The sequence below is a fragment of the Ruditapes philippinarum genome, unplaced genomic scaffold, assembly GCF_026571515.1.
Source record: "Ruditapes philippinarum isolate M1 unplaced genomic scaffold, ASM2657151v2 ctg185_1_1_1_1, whole genome shotgun sequence".
Lineage (NCBI taxonomy): Eukaryota > Metazoa > Mollusca > Bivalvia > Venerida > Veneridae > Ruditapes > Ruditapes philippinarum.
Genome location: NW_026865847.1, coordinates 235,390 through 253,515, shown reverse-complemented (window position 1 = coordinate 253,515; position 18,126 = coordinate 235,390). Strand labels below are relative to the sequence as shown.

The 18,126-nt window shown below is 34.9% G+C and overlaps 1 protein-coding gene across 1 annotated transcript in view; it reads left to right on the top strand.

The window, feature by feature from the left end:
- LOC132730544 (ER membrane protein complex subunit 4-like) overlaps positions 1-18,126 on the top strand; it is a 32,354-nt gene that overhangs the window by 10,271 nt on the left and 3,957 nt on the right. Inside the window, exon 3 of the mRNA XM_060716500.1 lies at positions 4,400-4,553. Within this exon, the coding sequence (XP_060572483.1) occupies positions 4,400-4,553 (154 nt within the window). The remainder of the gene's footprint in view (positions 1-4,399; positions 4,554-18,126) is intronic.

The following is an 18,126-nucleotide window of genomic DNA, read 5'->3' as shown; positions in this document are numbered from 1 at the left end:
CCTTTTTAGCTCGACTTTTCTATGAAAAGGGGAGCTATCCTACTCGCCCCGGCGTCGGCGTCGGCGTCACACCTTGGTTAAGTTTTTCGTACCACCCCACTTTATTTCAGAAGTATTACAAGTATGGCTTTGAAACTTACCATACTTGTTCACCATCATAACCTCCATCTACAGACAAGAGTACATAACTCTGTCAAGGTTTTTGACAGAATTATGGCCCTTTTTTGACTTAGAAAGTGTATTGAGCTTGGTTAAGTTTTTTGTACCACCTCACTTTATTTCAAAACCATTGGAGGTATTGCTTTGAAACTGACCATACTTGTTTACCATCACGACCTTCATCAACAGACAAGAGGACATAACTCTGTCAAGGTTTTTGACAGAATTATGCCCCTTTTTGACTTAGAAAATACATTGAATATGGGTAAAATCCACTTATTGCCTTAACCCTTTGAGATATTGCTTTGAAACTTTTAATGCTATTTCACATCATTACCCCCATCTGTACGCAAGAGAAGGTAACTCTGTCAAGGATTTGTTTTAAAAATTAAGGCCTTTTATCGACTTAGAATCTTGGTTAAGTTTTTAGTACCAGTCCACTTTTTGACTGAACTGTTTGAGATATTAATTTGAAAGTTGGAATACTTGTTTACAATCATGATTCCCAAACATGTCCAGGAGAAGGTAATTCTGTCAAAGATTTTATTTGAATTATGGCCCTTAACTGTCAATGTTTTGTATTATAGGCAAGCACTAAAAAACTTAAAAAAATCTAAAAAAAATTCATTCCTATCCACTTGTTCACTTTACCATAAATTATGTCATATAAACATTGCTGTAATATTCAAGGGTATCAAACAACTAGTTTTTTTTTCTTTCTTACCAGCCCTCTTTTGACTTAAACATTTCAAACTTTGCTGCAGTGTTCAAGGGTATCACACAATTCAGTAAAATAATTCTTCACTAAATATCTTAATGCTCATGGCCATTGTTCACTTTAAAAATACAGAGATTCTTGTATTGCCTTTTACTGCAAAAACTTTTTTTATTGGCAAGCAATAAAAAAGTCGAGCGCGCTGTCTTACGGACAGCTCTTGTTTACTTTTCCTTGTCCGGGGCATAACTTGAAAACTACTGTTGGAATTCAAAACATCTTCATACAATTATCAAACACAATAAGGGGAAGTGCAGTGCACAAGAACCATAACTCTACCTAAAGTAATTACAGAGTTATTGCCCTTTGTTGCTTTTCCATTGCTTTTTTTTTGTCCGGACCATAACTTGAAGACTAATAGTTTGAATTCAATATAACTTCATAAAATGGTCAAGCACATTGAGAGGAAGTGCAGTGCATAAGAACCATAACTCCATCTTGACTAATTACAAAGTTATTGCCCTTTGTTACTTTTCCTTGTCCGGGGCATAACTTGAAAACAACTGGTTGGAATTCAAAACAACTTCATACAATTGTCAAACACAATAAGGGGAAGTGCAGTGCACAAGAACCATAACTCTATCTAAAGTTATTACAGAGTTATTGCCCTTTGTTACTTTTCCATTGCTTTTTTTGTCCGGACCATAACTTGAAGACTAATGGTTGGAATTCAATATAACTTCATACAATGGTCATGCACATTGAGAGAAAGTGCAGTGCACAAGAACCATAACTCCATCTTGACTATATACAGAGTTATTGCCCTTTGTTACTTTTCCTTGTCCAGAGCATAACTTGAAAACTACTGTTTGGAATTCAATACAACTTCATACAGTTGTCAAGGACATTAAAAGGAAGTGCAGTGCACAAGAGCCATAACTTTATTTTGACAAAATACAGAGTTACTGCCCTTTGATACTTTTCCTTGTCAGGAGCATAACTTAAAACGTACTGGCTGGAATTCAAAACAACTTCATGCAATGGTCAAGCACAATAAGAGGAAGTGCAGTGCACAAGAACTATAACTCTATCTTCAGTATTTATAGAGTTATTGCCCTTTGTACCTTTTCTTTGTCTTTCTGGACTTATTACAGAGTAATTCAATTAAACTTCATCAATGGCCAACCACATTGAAAGGAAATGCAACATATAAGAACCACAACTATCTTTAACTACCCACAACCATAACTCTATATTTCAATTCTTTTACAAGGTATTCTGTTACTAGTAACATCCTCATTTCCGAAGCAGTCTTGTGGGGGTATTAATCACATTTAGTGATAGTTCTAGTTAATGTATGTAATGTTTTATCAATTTCAATATAATGCTTAACATTATAAAACTTCCAGTCATCAGTTTTAACAAAATTTATTCTAATATCTTTTAAGTCTTTTCTACTTAAAATAGCCACACCCTTTGCAAAACATTTAAAAACCATTTCATTCAGAATAAATTTTCTTTTCAATTTTTTTTTATAAAGTGTGTTTCTTACAGACAGAGTATATCAGAGTTTTTTATTTGAAATGAATTAAAATATAAAGCCTTTTGATTCAGTCATTTAAACTGTGGTAATTGTAATGGAAAATCATAAGATTACTAACTGATAATTTTTACAGAAAAACATTTATTGTTGTGTCTCCAGACATTGTTTTTGCCTTCACCATCTGTCTTGTCCATCCATCCGCATTAAGCTTGTCAGCCCTTCACAGGTCAAACTACTGGTGGGATTTCAACCAAACTTTACAGGAGTGATCAGTACCATCCCTAGTTGTGCACATCACCGGCAAGTTCCACTTCGCTGCACAAAATGGCCGCAAGAGCTAAAAATAGAAAAATCTTGTCCGGCCTTCACAGGTCAAACTACTGGTGGGATTTAAACCAAACCTTACAGAAGTGATCAGTACCATCCCTAGTTGTGCACATCAACGGCAAGTTCCACTTCGCTGCACAAAATGGCCGCAAGAGCTAAAAATAGAAAAATCTTGTCCGGCCTTCACAGGTCGTGGGATTTAAACCAAAACTTACAGGAGTGATCAGTACCATCCCTAGTCATGCACATCACCGGCAAGTTCTGCTTTGCTGCACAAAATGGCTGCCTGAGAGCTAAAAAATAGAAAAATCTTGTTCGACCTTCACAGGTCAAACTACTGAGGGGATTTCAACCAAACTGTTCAGGAGTGATCAGTACCACCCCTAGCTGTGCACATCAACAGCATGTTTTGCCTCACTGCACAAAATGGCTGCCAGAGCTAAAAAAAGAAAAATCTTTTTCGGCCTTCACAGGTCAAACTACTGATCATTGGGATTTAAACCAAACTTTACAGGAGTTTTCAGTACCATTCCTAGCTATGCACATCATCGGCACGTTCCGCTTTGCTGCACAAAATGGCTGCCAGAGCTAAAAATAGAAAACTATTGTCCAGCTTTCACAGGTCAAGCTACTGGTGGGATTTTAATGAAACTTTACATGAGTGACCATACATAGTTTTTGGAGACAAACGTTTTTGTGACAAAAACCCTTCTATATATAATCTGCAATTACATGTATATAAAAACTACACTTGACTAATAATATTTTATATTCCCAGTGGCAAAATTTTAACAAATGTTTTTAAACTTCGTTAAAAAAAAATAAGCTGCCATTATTTTTTTTTTTATTTTTTACATTTTTAAATCCTTGCTGTTAGCCATTATTCATATGATATCAGACATAGTAAAAGTCCAACTCTGTTACAATACCGTATTCATGAAAAACGACTGTTACCTGTTTTCCAATTGATAGTGTGCTATAATAATTTGAAGATTAGCTTTTTCAACAGGTTAAATCTAAAGACTTTATTTAAATTAGAAAACTAATTAATATGGCATATTAGCTTGATTTCAAGCCTCCAAAGACTGTAAAACTATGACATTTTGTGAATCAACTTTGTGAACAGTAAAAAAAAACAATATAGGGAGTTCATTTGAAAATTCTCAATTGTGCTTATTTGACCTGTCATAGAATAAGCTCAAAGTCATATTTGATCAGCTAAACAAATATTCTGCTGGGGCATGAAAACATTTCTACTTGTATATCAATAATTGGCAAAGCAACAGGACAATTGAATAAAAATGGTGTTTTTTCGCCTGTTATGTGTGTCCTGTGCTTTCCTGAAGCTGCAACATACTACAAAGTAGCTGCGACATGCAGGGATCAAACAGTCCATTTTCTCCTCAGCATCAGGCAACACATGTTATATGAAAACATAATATTCATTGGCCTTTATGTGAAAAAAAAAGACTACAATTTTATGAAAATAGCATGATTGTTCAGATAATGGAATTTATTTCAAACAGTAATAGACTTGTATTCCGCCAGTTATAGAATTTTTAATCTTTCTAACATTAGATCTGCAAAACATCTTATTTCTCATTTAAGTAAAAAAAATGCTGTTGTATTCAGTATTGCAATGCTTTATTTTCCAGAAATCTTGGGATGTTGCTCTTGGCCCTCTTAAACAAATTCCAATGAACTTTTTCATTATGTGGATGGCAGGTAACACAATCTCTATATTCCCCATCATGATGGTTGGAATGATGTTCTTCAGACCAATACAAGCTCTTATGTCAGCCTCTAATAGTAAGTATTATTATGCCCCTCTTCAAAGAAGTTGGGGTATATTGCTTTGCATTTGTCTTTCGTTCGGTCGGTCGGTCAGTCGGTTCGTAGACCAAATGGTTTCAGATCTATAACTAAAGAACGTTTAGGGCTAGGAACTTCAAACTTGGTATGGGGATTGTTCATGACCAGTAGCTCCTATCGATTTTGGGGTCAAAGGTCAACGTCACATTGACCTTGTATTTAAAAACGGTTTTCAATCAATAACTTGACAACCCATGGGCTGTTAGCCCTGAAACATTGCATTGTAGATGCATTGGTCTTGGCTAGTAGATGACCCCCTAATGATTTTGGGCTCAAGGGGTCAAGGTCACATTGACCTTAAAGGTAAAAAAGATTTTCCATTAATAACCTGACAACCCATAGGCCCTTGACCTTCAAATGCATAGGTGCATTGGTCTAGGCCAGTAGATAACCCCTATTGATTTTAGGGCAAAGGTTAAGGTCACATTGACCTTGTTTGTCAAAACAGTTTCCTATCAATAACAACCCATGGACCATTGAACTTCAAACCTCACAAATGTATTGCTTTTGGTCAGAAGATGACCTCAATGGATTTTTTGGGAGGTCAAGGGGTCAGAGGTCAAGGTCACATTGACCTAATTGGTAAAAACAGTTTCTGATCAATATCTCAACAACTCATGGGTCCTTAACCTTCAAACTTCACAGGTGCATTGGTCTTGGCCAGTAGATAACCGCTATTGATTTAAGGGTCAAATGTCAAAGTTACATTGACCTTATACGTCAAAAAGGTTTCCGACCAATAACACAACTACTAAAGTTGCCTTGTTGATATTGTTGAATTGCCTCTGTCTGTCAGTCCATCTGTACGTCCGTCCATCTGTGCTTGTGATTACAATTGTCTGCTCCATAACTTTTTAATATCCTGTATGTTGTGATTAAAGTTGTTACCATATTTAAGTGAAATTTTATATGTGTATATAATTATGCTTCTAAATCAATTTTCAAACATTGAGGAATATGTAAAATATGTACTGCAAATATTTTTCCACATTATATTGTAATCATTAAAATATATGCATTCATTTCTTACTGAAAAATTTGACTTAGACTTTATGGAAAATAAATTTACCTCCCTTTATTAACATGAAAATGTAAATTTGGTAATATCTTTACAAATAATGCTTTTTGGAACTTACAGTATTAATAAATCTTCATTTGAGCATTATATTTATGATATAAAACCATAAAAAACACAGGATCTTTAAACTGCTGAAAAAATGTTGAAATAACTTGGCAGAAATGATCACCATTATGAAATGATGTGCAGAACCCAACATCCAGGTTGCTACCCCCAAGGTCAAGCTTAAATGTTCTCCATAACGTTTTGACTTTATGGAAGATTTTAAAAACTTGGCACAAATAATTACTGTCATGAGACTATGTGCTTATGATATACATGGCACAAAATCAAGGTCATGGTCTGTTTAAGGTCAAGAAGTACTGTACACATTCATGTCTGCTGCGGAAGAGGATTTAGCCGTCCTTCAGACTGCCTTGTTATCCCCCGCCGAAAAGGCGGCGGGGATATAGAAATAGTCTCCTTCCGTCCGACATTTTTGTCCGGAGCATATCTCTAAAAGTATTTGAGTAATCAACTTGAAACTTCATAGGTGGATAGACCTCATTGAGGAGGAGTGCAGTGCACAAGAATGATAACTCTACCCTGCATAATTTTTGAGTTATTGCCCTTTGTTATTTTTCGAAATTGATTTTTGTCCAGAGCATAACTCCAAAAGCCTATGAGATATCAACATGAAACTTCATAGGTGCATAGATCTCACTCAGGAGGTGTGCAGTGCTTAAGAATGATAACTCTACCTTTCGATAGTTTTTGAGTTATTGCCCTTTGTTATTTTTCATACTTAATTTTTCACCTGACTGGAGCATAACTCAAAAAGTGTTTGACATATCAACATGAAATGTCATAGGTGGATAGATCTTATTGAGGAGTAATGTAGTGCACAAGAATGATAACTCTTCCCTATACAATTTTTGAGTTATTGCCCTTTGTTCTTTTTCATGCTATTTTGTCCGGAGCTTATCTCAAAAAGTATTTGAGGTATCAACTTGAAACTTCATAGGTGGATGGATCTCATTGAGGAGGAGCGCAGTGCACAAGAATGATAACTCTACCCTGCATAATTTTTGAGTTATTGCCCTTTGTTATTTTTCAAAATTAATTTTTGTCCAGAGCATAACTCAAAAGGCCTTTGAGATATCATTATGAAACTTCATAGGTGCATAGATCTAACTCAGGAGGTGTGCAGTGCACAAGAATGATAACTCCACCTTTCATAATTTTAGAGTTATTGCCCTTTGTTATTTTTCATACCTAATTTTTCACCGGAGTGGAGCATAACTCAAAAGTGTTTGAGATGTCAACATGAAATGTCATAGGTGGATAGATTTTATTGAGGAGGAATGCTGTGCATAAGAATGATAACTCTTCCCTGTACAATTTTTGAGTTATTGCCCTTTGTTCTTTTTCATACTATTTTGTCCAGAGCTTATCTCAAAAAGTATTTGAGGTATCAACTTGAAACTTCATAGGTGGATGGATCTCATTGAGGAAGAGTGCAGTGCATGAGAATGATAACTCTACCCTGCATAATTGTTTAGTTATTGCCCTTTTTTAGCTCGACTTTTCTATGAAAAGGGGAGCTATCCTACTCGCCCCGGCGTCGGCGTCGGCGTCGGCGTCACACCTTGGTTAAGTTTTTCGTACCACCCCACTTTATTTCAGAAGTATTACAAGTATGGCTTTGAAACTTACCATACTTGTTCACCATCATAACCTCCATCTACAGACAAGAGTACATAACTCTGTCAAGGTTTTTGACAGAATTATGGCCCTTTTTTGACTTAGAAAGTGTATTGAGCTTGGTTAAGTTTTTTGTACCACCTCACTTTATTTCAAAACCATTGGAGGTATTGCTTTGAAACTGACCATACTTGTTTACCATCACGACCTTCATCAACAGACAAGAGGACATAACTCTGTCAAGGTTTTTGACAGAATTATGCCCCTTTTTGACTTAGAAAATACATTGAATATGGGTAAAATCCACTTATTGCCTTAACCCTTTGAGAAATTGCTTTGAAACTTTTAATGCTATTTCACATCATTACCCCCATCTGTACGCAAGAGAAGGTAACTCTGTCAAGGATTTGTTTTAAAAATTAAGGCCTTTTATCGACTTAGAATCTTGGTTAAGTTTTTAGTACCAGTCCACTTTTTGACTGAACTGTTTGAGATATTAATTTGAAAGTTGGAATACTTGTTTACAATCATGATTCCCAAACATGTCCAGGAGAAGGTAATTCTGTCAAAGATTTTATTTGAATTATGGCCCTTAACTGTCAATGTTTTGTATTATAGGCAAGCACTAAAAAACTTAAAAAATCTAAAAAAATTCATTCCTATCCACTTGTTCACTTTACCATAAATTATGTCATAATAAAATAATTCTTCACTAAATATCTTAATGCTCATGGCCATTGTTCACTTTAAAAATACAGAGATTCTTGTATTGCCTTTTACTGCAAAAACTTTTTTTATTGGCAAGCAATAAAAAAGTCGAGCGCGCTGTCTTACGGACAGCTCTTGTTTATTTTTCAAAATTAATTGTCCAGAGCATAACTCAAAAGGCCTTTGAGATATCATTATGAAACTTCATAGGTGCATAGATCTAACTCAGGAGGTGTGCAGTGCACAAGAATGATAACTCTACCTTTTATAATTTTTGAGTTATTGCCCTTTGTTATTTTTCATACTTAATTTTTCAATTCAATTTTTTTCTCAAAAAGTATTTGAGGTCTCAACTTGAAACTTCATAGGTGGATAGATTTTACTGAGGAGGGATGCAGCACACAAGAATGATAACCTACCCTCTATTATTTTTCAGTTATTGCCCTTTGTTATTTTCAGCCATCAGTATTCACATAGGTTTCAAATTTGTAATCACTATAGCCATCAGTTTTCATTACCTAAAGACCTCTTAAAATGGAATTATTCTGCTCTACTACATATACATTCTTCCAATGAGCAAACACATTTGGCGGGGGATGGCCATGTTGACTTGGCTCTTGTTAAACTAAAAATGCATTTTGTATACACATTTCAAGGTCTAATGTAAAATAACAATTTGGCTGTCATTAAGGAGGCCTACATAATTCATGAAATTTATGCATATATTATTCGGTAAGATTTGTGATAACTTATCATAAAATTTCTGATACAACCTTTACGGTCACTATCACCTAGTGACTAGTCATGACCAGTAGATAACCCCTATTGATTTTTATGCCACCGCAGCATCTGTTATGCGGTGGCATATAGCGATTCACCTGTGTGTGTGTTTGTGTGTGTGTTATATAGATTATACAGTGAACTTAAAAACTTCTTGTGAAAAACCACTAGTCCAATTTCAACCAAACTTGGCAGGATTGATCCTTGGGTGAAGGGCTTCCAAAGTTGTTCAAAGAATTTCATTCCATGCAGAAATCTGGTTGCCATGTATAACCAAAAGGAATTATAAGAATAAATTTAAAAAATCTTCTTGTAAAGACTCAAAAGGTCTTAGATATTTTGCATAAGGCATTGTCTGGTAGACCTCTAACAAGATTGTTCAAATTATAACCCTGGGGTCAAAATTGGCCCCGCCCCGGGGGTCATTGATTTTCACTATATGTACATATAGTAAAAACTTAATATACCTTCTTGTAAAGACCCAAAAGGCCTAGAGCTTAGATATTTTGCATAAGGCATTGTCTGGTAGACCTCTACCCAGATTGTTCAAATTATAGCCCTGGGGTCAAAATCGGCCCCGCCCCAAGGGTCATTGGTTTTCCTTATATGTATATAGTAAAAACTTTAAAAAAAATTCTTCTAGTAATTGACAAATGCTAGAGGTTAGATATTTTGCATGAAACATTGTGTATTAAACCTCTAGCAAGATTGTTCAAATTATAGCCCTGGGGTCAAAATTGCCCCCACCCTTGGGGTCATTGATTTCAATATATACATATAGTAAAAAATCTTATTGTCTGAAAGTACAAGGCTTAGAGCTTTAATATTTGTTAAATAATATCATCTATAGGTACTCTACCAAAGTTATTCAAATTTTGCCTCTAGTGTCAAAATTAGCCCCGCCCCGGGGGCCAAAGGTTTTCCTTATATGTATATAGTAAAAACTTTAAAAAATCATCTTCTCTAAATTTACAAAGGCTAGAGTTAAGATATTTTGCATGAAACATTGTGTAGTGAACCTCTAGCAAGATTGTACAAATTATAGCCCTGGGGTTAAAATTGGCCCCACCCCCAGGGGACATCGATTTTCACTATGTACATATAGTAAAAAGTTTAAAAAAATCTCTTGTCTGAAGGTACAAGGCTTAGAGCTTTGATATTTGGTATATAATATCATCTATGGGTCCTCTACTAAAGTTGTTTTAATTATGCCCCTAGTGTAAAAATTGCCCTGCCCCAGAGGCAATAGTTTTCCTGAAAAATAATCTTCTCTGAATTGACAAAGGCTAGAGGTTAAATATATGGCATGAGTTTTTGCCAAGTGAACCTCTACCAAGATTGTTCAAATTATAGCCCTGGGGTCAAAATTGGTTCCGCCCCGGGGGTCATTGATTTTCATTATGTACATATAGTGAAAAAATAAAAAATATTTTTGTCAGAAGGTACAAGGCATAGAGCTTTGATGTTTGATATATAATATCATTTATAGGTCCTCTACCAAAGTTGTTCAAATTTTTCCCCTGCTGTCAAAATTGGCCCTGCCTGGGGGCAGTGATTCTCATTATGTACACATAGTAAAAACAAAAAATAAATGTTTTCTGAATGGGAGAAAGCTACAGCTTAGATATTTGACTTGAAATGTTGTTTGGTGGACCTGTATCAAGATTGTTTTGAATTAAACCCTTGGGTCAAAATTTTGCCTTGCCCAAGGGGACAGTGACCTACTTTCTTGTCCTTTGATGTACAGCAATGAAATTTTGACCATGTGCACAGTTTTAGTTGTAAAATTGAACTTTGATATCAGGTGACCTAGATTTTGATGATGTGACCTACTTTCTTGTCCTTTGATGTACAGCTATGAAATTTGAACCATGCGGTGGCATAGCATTTTTCTCAAATGCAATCTTGTTTGGTCACTAAGTCAAGTCAGTCAATTTTAATGCCCCCCGAAGGGTGAGCATATAGTCCCGCTTTGTCCGTCCGCTTTTCTTGTCCGGGACATAACTTTGAAACAGCAAGAGGTATCAACATGAAACTTTGTAGGTAGATAGATCTTATTGAGTAGGTGTGCAGTGCATAAGAACCGTAACTCTGCCTTGCCTAATTTTTGAATTATTGCCCTTTGTTTATTTTTACACTTTGAACTTTGTCTGGACATTACTCTAAAACTATTAGAGGTATCAACATGAAACTTAGTAGGTAGATAGATCTCATTGAGTAGGTGTGCAGTGCACAAGAACCGTTACTCTGCCTAGCCTTTTTATACGCCCGTTTGAAAAACGGGACGTATTATGGGAACGCCCCTGGCGGGCGGGCGGGCGGGGCGGGCGTCCAATTTTGTCCGGAGCATATCTCCTACATGTATGGAGGGATTTTAATGAAACTTCATAGAAATGTTCACATGTATAGAGGGATTTCAATATTACTTGGCACAAATGTTCACCATTGTGAGGCGGAGTGTCGCGTGCAAGATTCAGGTCCTTGCGGCCAAAGTCAAGGTCACACATAGAGGTCAAAGTTCAGATAAAAATATGAAGATGTGTATATGGACCATTTAGTCATCATTTATTGAGGGATTGTAACACAAACTGTCATTATCAAGACTATGGCTGTGAAACATATAATTTAGGTCAATATATACAAGGTCAAGGTCACTAAAGATGATGAAATATCCAGATTTTGTAAATAGAATTTAATCAAAGGGCAACAACAAAGTTATTACTTTGTTCATAAATGACTTACACAATTACTCCCCTTGATCTACTTTCACTTTCAATTCTAAAAATAGAATTTAATCAAAGGGCATAAAATAATCCTCTTTCTTGGACTTGAGTATGTTCTAAAGAATGTAACATTTATTTACACATGTTTCATTCATTGGTCAAGATTCTTAACTGTGATAACTATGGTGTTCTGTAGACTTGGTATTTGTTCATAAAGATCATACAGTAATTACCTTATCAAATGTAAATACTTTCTCATAGAAATTTAATTATATTTTAATTTTCAAGTAAATATCAGTTCAGCTCATTCAAAGATTAAGAATTGTAATGAAATGTATTTCCCTAGAATAAAATCTTAAATCAGAATTTTTTAGTTATTAAATTACAATTACATGTACTTTTTATCTTCCCTACTGATTTGTTTTAAGGTTCATTTAACAACACAGTGCGGCTGTGCCAAGGATAAAAACTTGCTTGCTAGATAACACTTATCCATAATGCCCCCATCTCCATCTAAAGCTTTCGTAAACGGGCGTATTTTGTGACTATGGCACCCTTGTTTAAAAATGATTTCCCTTTTTTTAATTTACACTTTGAACTTTGTCTGGGACATAACTCTAAAACTATAAGAGATATCAACATGAAACTTTGTATGTAGGTAGATCTCATTGAGTAGGTGTGCAGAGCACAAGAACTGTAACTCTGCCTTGCCTTATACTTGAATTATTGCCCTTTGTTTATTTTTACACTTTGAACTTTGTCCGGGACATAACTCTAAAACTATACTTTTTAGCTCACCTGTCACAAAGTGACAGGGTGAGCTTTTGTGATCGCTTTTTGTCCGGCGTCCGTCCGTCCGGCGTCCGTCCGTAAACTTTTACTTTAAATGACATCTCCTCATAAACCACTAAACCAATTTCATCCAAACTTCACAGGAATGTTCCTTTGGTGGTCACCTTTAAAAATTGTTCAAAGAATTTAATTCCATGCAGAACTCTGGTTGCCATGGCAACCGAAAGAAAAAACTTTAAATATCTTCTTTTAAAAAACCCTAAGAGCTAGAGCTTAGATATTTGGCATGAAACATCTTCTAGTGAGTGTCTACCAAGTTTGTTCAAATAAAATCCCTGGGGTCAAAATTGGCCCCGCCCCAGGGGGTCATTGATTTTCCCTATATGCATATAGTAAAAACTTAAAAAATCTTCTTTTAAAGAACCCAAAGAGCTAGAGCTAAGATATTCAGCATGAAACATCTTCTAATGAGTGTGTACCAAGTTTGTTCAAATAAAAGCCCTGGGGTCAAAATTGGCCCCGCCCCAGGGGGTCATTGATTTTCCCTATATGCATATAGTAAAAACTTAAAAAATCTTCTTTGAAAGAACTCAAAGAGCTAGAGCTAAGATATTCAGCATGAAACATCTTCTAATGGGTGTCTACCAAGTTTGTTCAAATAAAAGCCCTGGGGTCAAAATTGGCCCCGCCCCGGGGGTCATTGATTTTCCTTATATGTGTATAGCAAAAACTTAAATAATCTTCTTTGAAAAAACCCAAATAGCTAGAGTTTAGATATAAAGCATGAAACATCTTCTAGTGAGTGTCTACAAAGTTTGTTCAAATAAAAGCCCCGGGGTCAAAATTGCCCCGCCCCGGGGGGTCTTGATTTTCCCTATGCATATAGTAAAAACTTAAAAAAACTTCTTTGAAAAAACCTAAATAGCTAGAGTTTAGATATTTGGCATGAAACATCTTCTAGTGAGTGTCTACTAAGTTTGTTCAAATAAAATCCCTGGGGTCAACGTTGGCCCCGCCCCAGGGGGTCATTGATTTTCCCTATATGCATATAGTAAAAACTTAAAAAATCTTCTTTTAAAGAACCCAAAGAGCTAGAGCTAAGATTTTCAGCATGAAACATCTTCTAATGGGAGATCATTGTTTTTCATTACATGTGTGTAGTAAAAACTTAACATTGTGAAACATCTTCTAATGAGTGTCTTCCAAGTTTGTTCAAATAAAAGCCCTGGGGTTTAAACTGGCCCCGCTCCGGGGGCCTATATACAGGTGAGCGACCTCAGGGCCATCATGGCCCTCTTGTTCACTTTTGAGATATCAACATGAAACTTTGTAGGTAGATAGATCTCATTGGATAGAACTGCAATGCTAAATAACCTAAACACAGCCTTGTCTAATTTTGGACTTATTGCCCTTTGTTTCATTTTACACTTTGAATTTTACCTGGGACATAACTCCGAAACTATAAGATTGACAAAACAGTGGAGTGTGGGGGCACCCGTGAAGACATTTCTAGTTTGTATAACATTTGTTCATTTCCTGGTCAATAGGTATACATGTATATAGGTTGAGGGCATCCTACTCTATACTGTACAATGTGCATAACATATGAATTATAATAGCAAAAACATGAACATGTATTGCAGGTGTATTTATGACCAATCCAAAATTGTATGGTTTGAAATGTTACATCCTGTACGAAATTTTGGCACGGATTCTGGGCGGAATTGGCACGGAATTGACACGGAATCAGTGATTTCTGGGCGGACCAGGAACGGAAACGCAATTTCCTGTATCATTCCGTCTCACAATAAAAATATTTTGTTCACTTTTCTGGGCGGAAAACTAGAAAAATTCCGGCTGGAATTTTATTTGGAGCAGAATTTATACTTAAACATTTCATCTTGGACAGAATTTTCAACTTTGAAATTTTCTTGGGAAGGAATGGTCTTCACTATGGGCGGAATTCTATACTTAAACATTTTTCTTGAACAGAATTTCACATATAAGATGTCTAAATCATAATTGTTAACTCTTGTTTTTGCACTTGCAGACATTGAAATTTTACCAACTGTACTTATTATTTTTGTTGAAGCATGATACTTGACCAATAATTACAGATGTATTTTTAGAATAAATAGGGTTATTTTTTAGACATTAAAATATGCCTATACAATGTTTAAATATTGTGGCAAATGATATATTGTCAGACTAATTTAGCAAATCTTTTTTGTACTGAAAAACAACTGTAATAATCTTAGTGTAGAACTTGAAAACATTCACCTCCAAAATGCTTAAGTTTATAAAAAGCAACATTGAAATAAGAATGCTGTTTAAATTTGAATATCAGGACAGCCACAGGACAAGATAGTGTGCTTGCCATTTTAAACTCTAAGAAATCATGATTTTGTTATAAAAAAATAAACAAAAACAAAACAAAAACATTGCATGAAATAATCTCATATAGTATGCCCTTTTAATCTATACAGAATTGATCAGCCAATATGCCCAATAATTGCTTTCATTTAGGTAAATAAATACTACAATATATATCCACTGAGATTTTACACTACACAGATCAGAGCTCTGATAAAACTCAACTGACCAGCAGTTTCCCACCATCTTAAACTCTTTGCATGACTAATTTACTCCACTGGTCATTCCAACAGATCAGGCTGTTCCATTGAATTATTTTGGGGAGAGATAACATTATAAATTTCATATGCAGAATTTGTCTAGGACATTGCAATTTTTTTTTTTGTTCAGAAATTTGTAATGATTTTTAAATTCTATATATATATCTATTTGTTACTTGAATTTTTGTTACATTCAATGAATGGAGGTAAAAAAAATGAGATGATGAGTAAATTAACCCTGTTTTACATAATGATTGACCTGTCCATGCAGTTATACAGTTGTGAATTTTGAATTCTAAGATATCTGGGTCAGCAAAAAGAGTGCAAATAACAGAGGATGTACTTGATATTTTAACAATTTTGGAGATATACTTTTGTTTAAGATCTCAAAGTGTTTTAGTATTGGTATGATAAATAAGTGTGAAAACATGGGACAAGGAGATGAACAACATAATCAGGTAATTATAAACCTTTAGTTACATTAATGCTGAAACAAGTTTTATATCAAACTATCAATGGTAGCAAACTAAAATTTGTAACAAGAGGTCAATGTTGTTTTTATATTTTCAACTTCATACATTTGTTTTTTTCTGATAATTGTTTTAAATCTTTATTACATGTTTAATGACTGTAAAATATAAATTATTCAATGATTCTATATAATGATTGTGTGTATTGTATAAATTAATAGCATGTAGTAGATCTTTTTCATTTCCTGGAAATTAAACAAATTAAGTCAATTTGATTAAATAGGAATAAATGGTACAAATTCAGAAGTTTTGTACAGCTGAACAGGGTCATCATAATCATTTATTATTTAACATGTATGTGTTGTGTTTCCAATGGAACAATCTAAAATTACATTTTACACTCATATTTTCAGACTGGGAGTTAAGTGCTGACTGTGAGATGCAAGGTGTTTCAATAAAGATGTGCAGTATTAATCCTGAAAAGGTATATTTTTTAATCTCAATACTTTACTATTCAACATCTTTCCTTGAAAAAATACATAACCAGCAATAAATAGTGTCACAAATAAAGCAGTTCATTAATTCTTACACAGAGCAATTCTTAAACACTTGTGCACTGAAATAAGATAATACTGCGTAAGCTTTAGTATCTTTGAATATGCATAAGCACTGTTAATATTTGATACTGTTGAAACATAAAATTTGATATTATCAAAAAAAATGAAATATAACTGCATATAATTATGCAATCAAACATAATTCATTACTACATTTTTGTTTAATTAATTATTAATTTTATTATTAAAGGTGAGCACAACCACAAGAAGTTCTTGGAAACACAGGCAGTGGACTTAAAACAGACATCAATTAAAGAAATAGTAATTTAAATAATCAGAAACATTTGAAACAAATTTATGATTGAAACACTCAGCAAAAAAATTGCAAAAAAACAAAGTGTTGGATTCTAAGAAAACCAGTTCCTACCAAAACCTGCAGGTAGAAAAAAACTGTTTGTGTTATAGTGAATGTATGGTATTCTATTCTGTATTTGGACTAAAGGATATGTATTAAATTTTGTGAAAGAAAATTTAATGTGATACATTATTGATAATTTTATCCCCAAAAAATGTGATCATGTTAAACTCATAAAAATTGCGCCCCCATGAATTCTGTCCCAGAATTCCGCTCAGAATTTTGTTCGACAATTCCGTTCCAAAATTACGTTCCGAAATTCCGCCCCGAGATTCCGCTTCAAAATTCCGCCCCAAGATTCCGCTTCAAAATTCCGCCCCAAGATTCCGCTTCAAAATTCCGCCCCAACTCATTTGCATATTTCGTCTCAATTCCGCCCAGAATCCGTCCCGTTTCCGCCTGGAATCCGGCCGGAATCCGTGCCAAAAGCAAATGGTTTAACACTTGTATATTTGGGGGAGAATTTAAATTTCTGGGCGGAATCTGCCATTGAATTCCGCCTCATTTCCGTGCAGAAAATTTCGTACAGGATATCATCACATATGTCACATATAATTCAGTCAACAAGGAACTTCATTGTATATATTTTAATCGAAGAAGAATGTAGGCCAATAGAAAAGTAGTGTGAATCATGCTCTTAGGGTAAAAAAATCCTTGCCCTGGGGTTTCATTGAATATCTTAAGGATAATTCAGATACAATATTTTTTCATACAAATAATCGTAGTCTTAATTGTAAACATATAAACATAGATTTTTTTCCCTCCAAAACTGGAGTGCCCAGAGCAAAAGTATTACACAATTTGGCATGTAGCATCAGCTTTTGGTCTTACAACAGTTATATAAATGCCCATCCGACCACCCATCCCCAACCCAGATCAAAAATGGTCCTGTCTTTGGCCACTTATTAATCCCCTTCCGCATAGCCGAAAGGGGATTATAGGAATGGCCTCTGTCTGTCCGTCCGAAACACTTTCGTGTCCGTACCATAACTTTTAACCGCTGAAATTTTTTTGAAATAACTTGGCACAAGTGATCATTATTATGAGACGATGTGCAGAGTGCAATAATTGAATTGCTACCCCCAAGGTCAAGGTCACACTTACAGGTCAAATGTTATAAAGACTAAATTTAGTGTCTGTCCAAAACATTTAAACTGCTGCAATGTTTTAAAATAACTTGGCAGAAATGGTCACCATTATCATACCACTGGCAAAGCACAATAACCAAGTCACAACCCTAACGGTCAGGGTCACACTCAAAGGTCCAATGTAAAAACGTCTATTTTTCATGTTAGCTCTATAACTTTTTGATAATTCAAAGGTTTTAAAATTACTGGGCACAAATGATCCACACCATGACACAATCTGCAGAACTCAACATCCAGGTTGCTACACCCAAGGTCAAGGTTATATGTTCTCCATAACTTTTTGACTTTATGGAAGATCTTAAATAACTTGGCACAAAAAATCATTATCATCAAGAGACTATGTGCTTATGATATGCATGACACAACATTAAGGTTGGTAAAAGGTCAAGAAGTACACATTCATGTTCACTGCGGAAGGGGATTTAGCTTAGTCCTTCAGACTGCCTTGTTTTATATAGACAAACATAGGAAAACACATTTAAATCTTGTATAAGTTATTTAATACATGTAGCATATTCTAGTT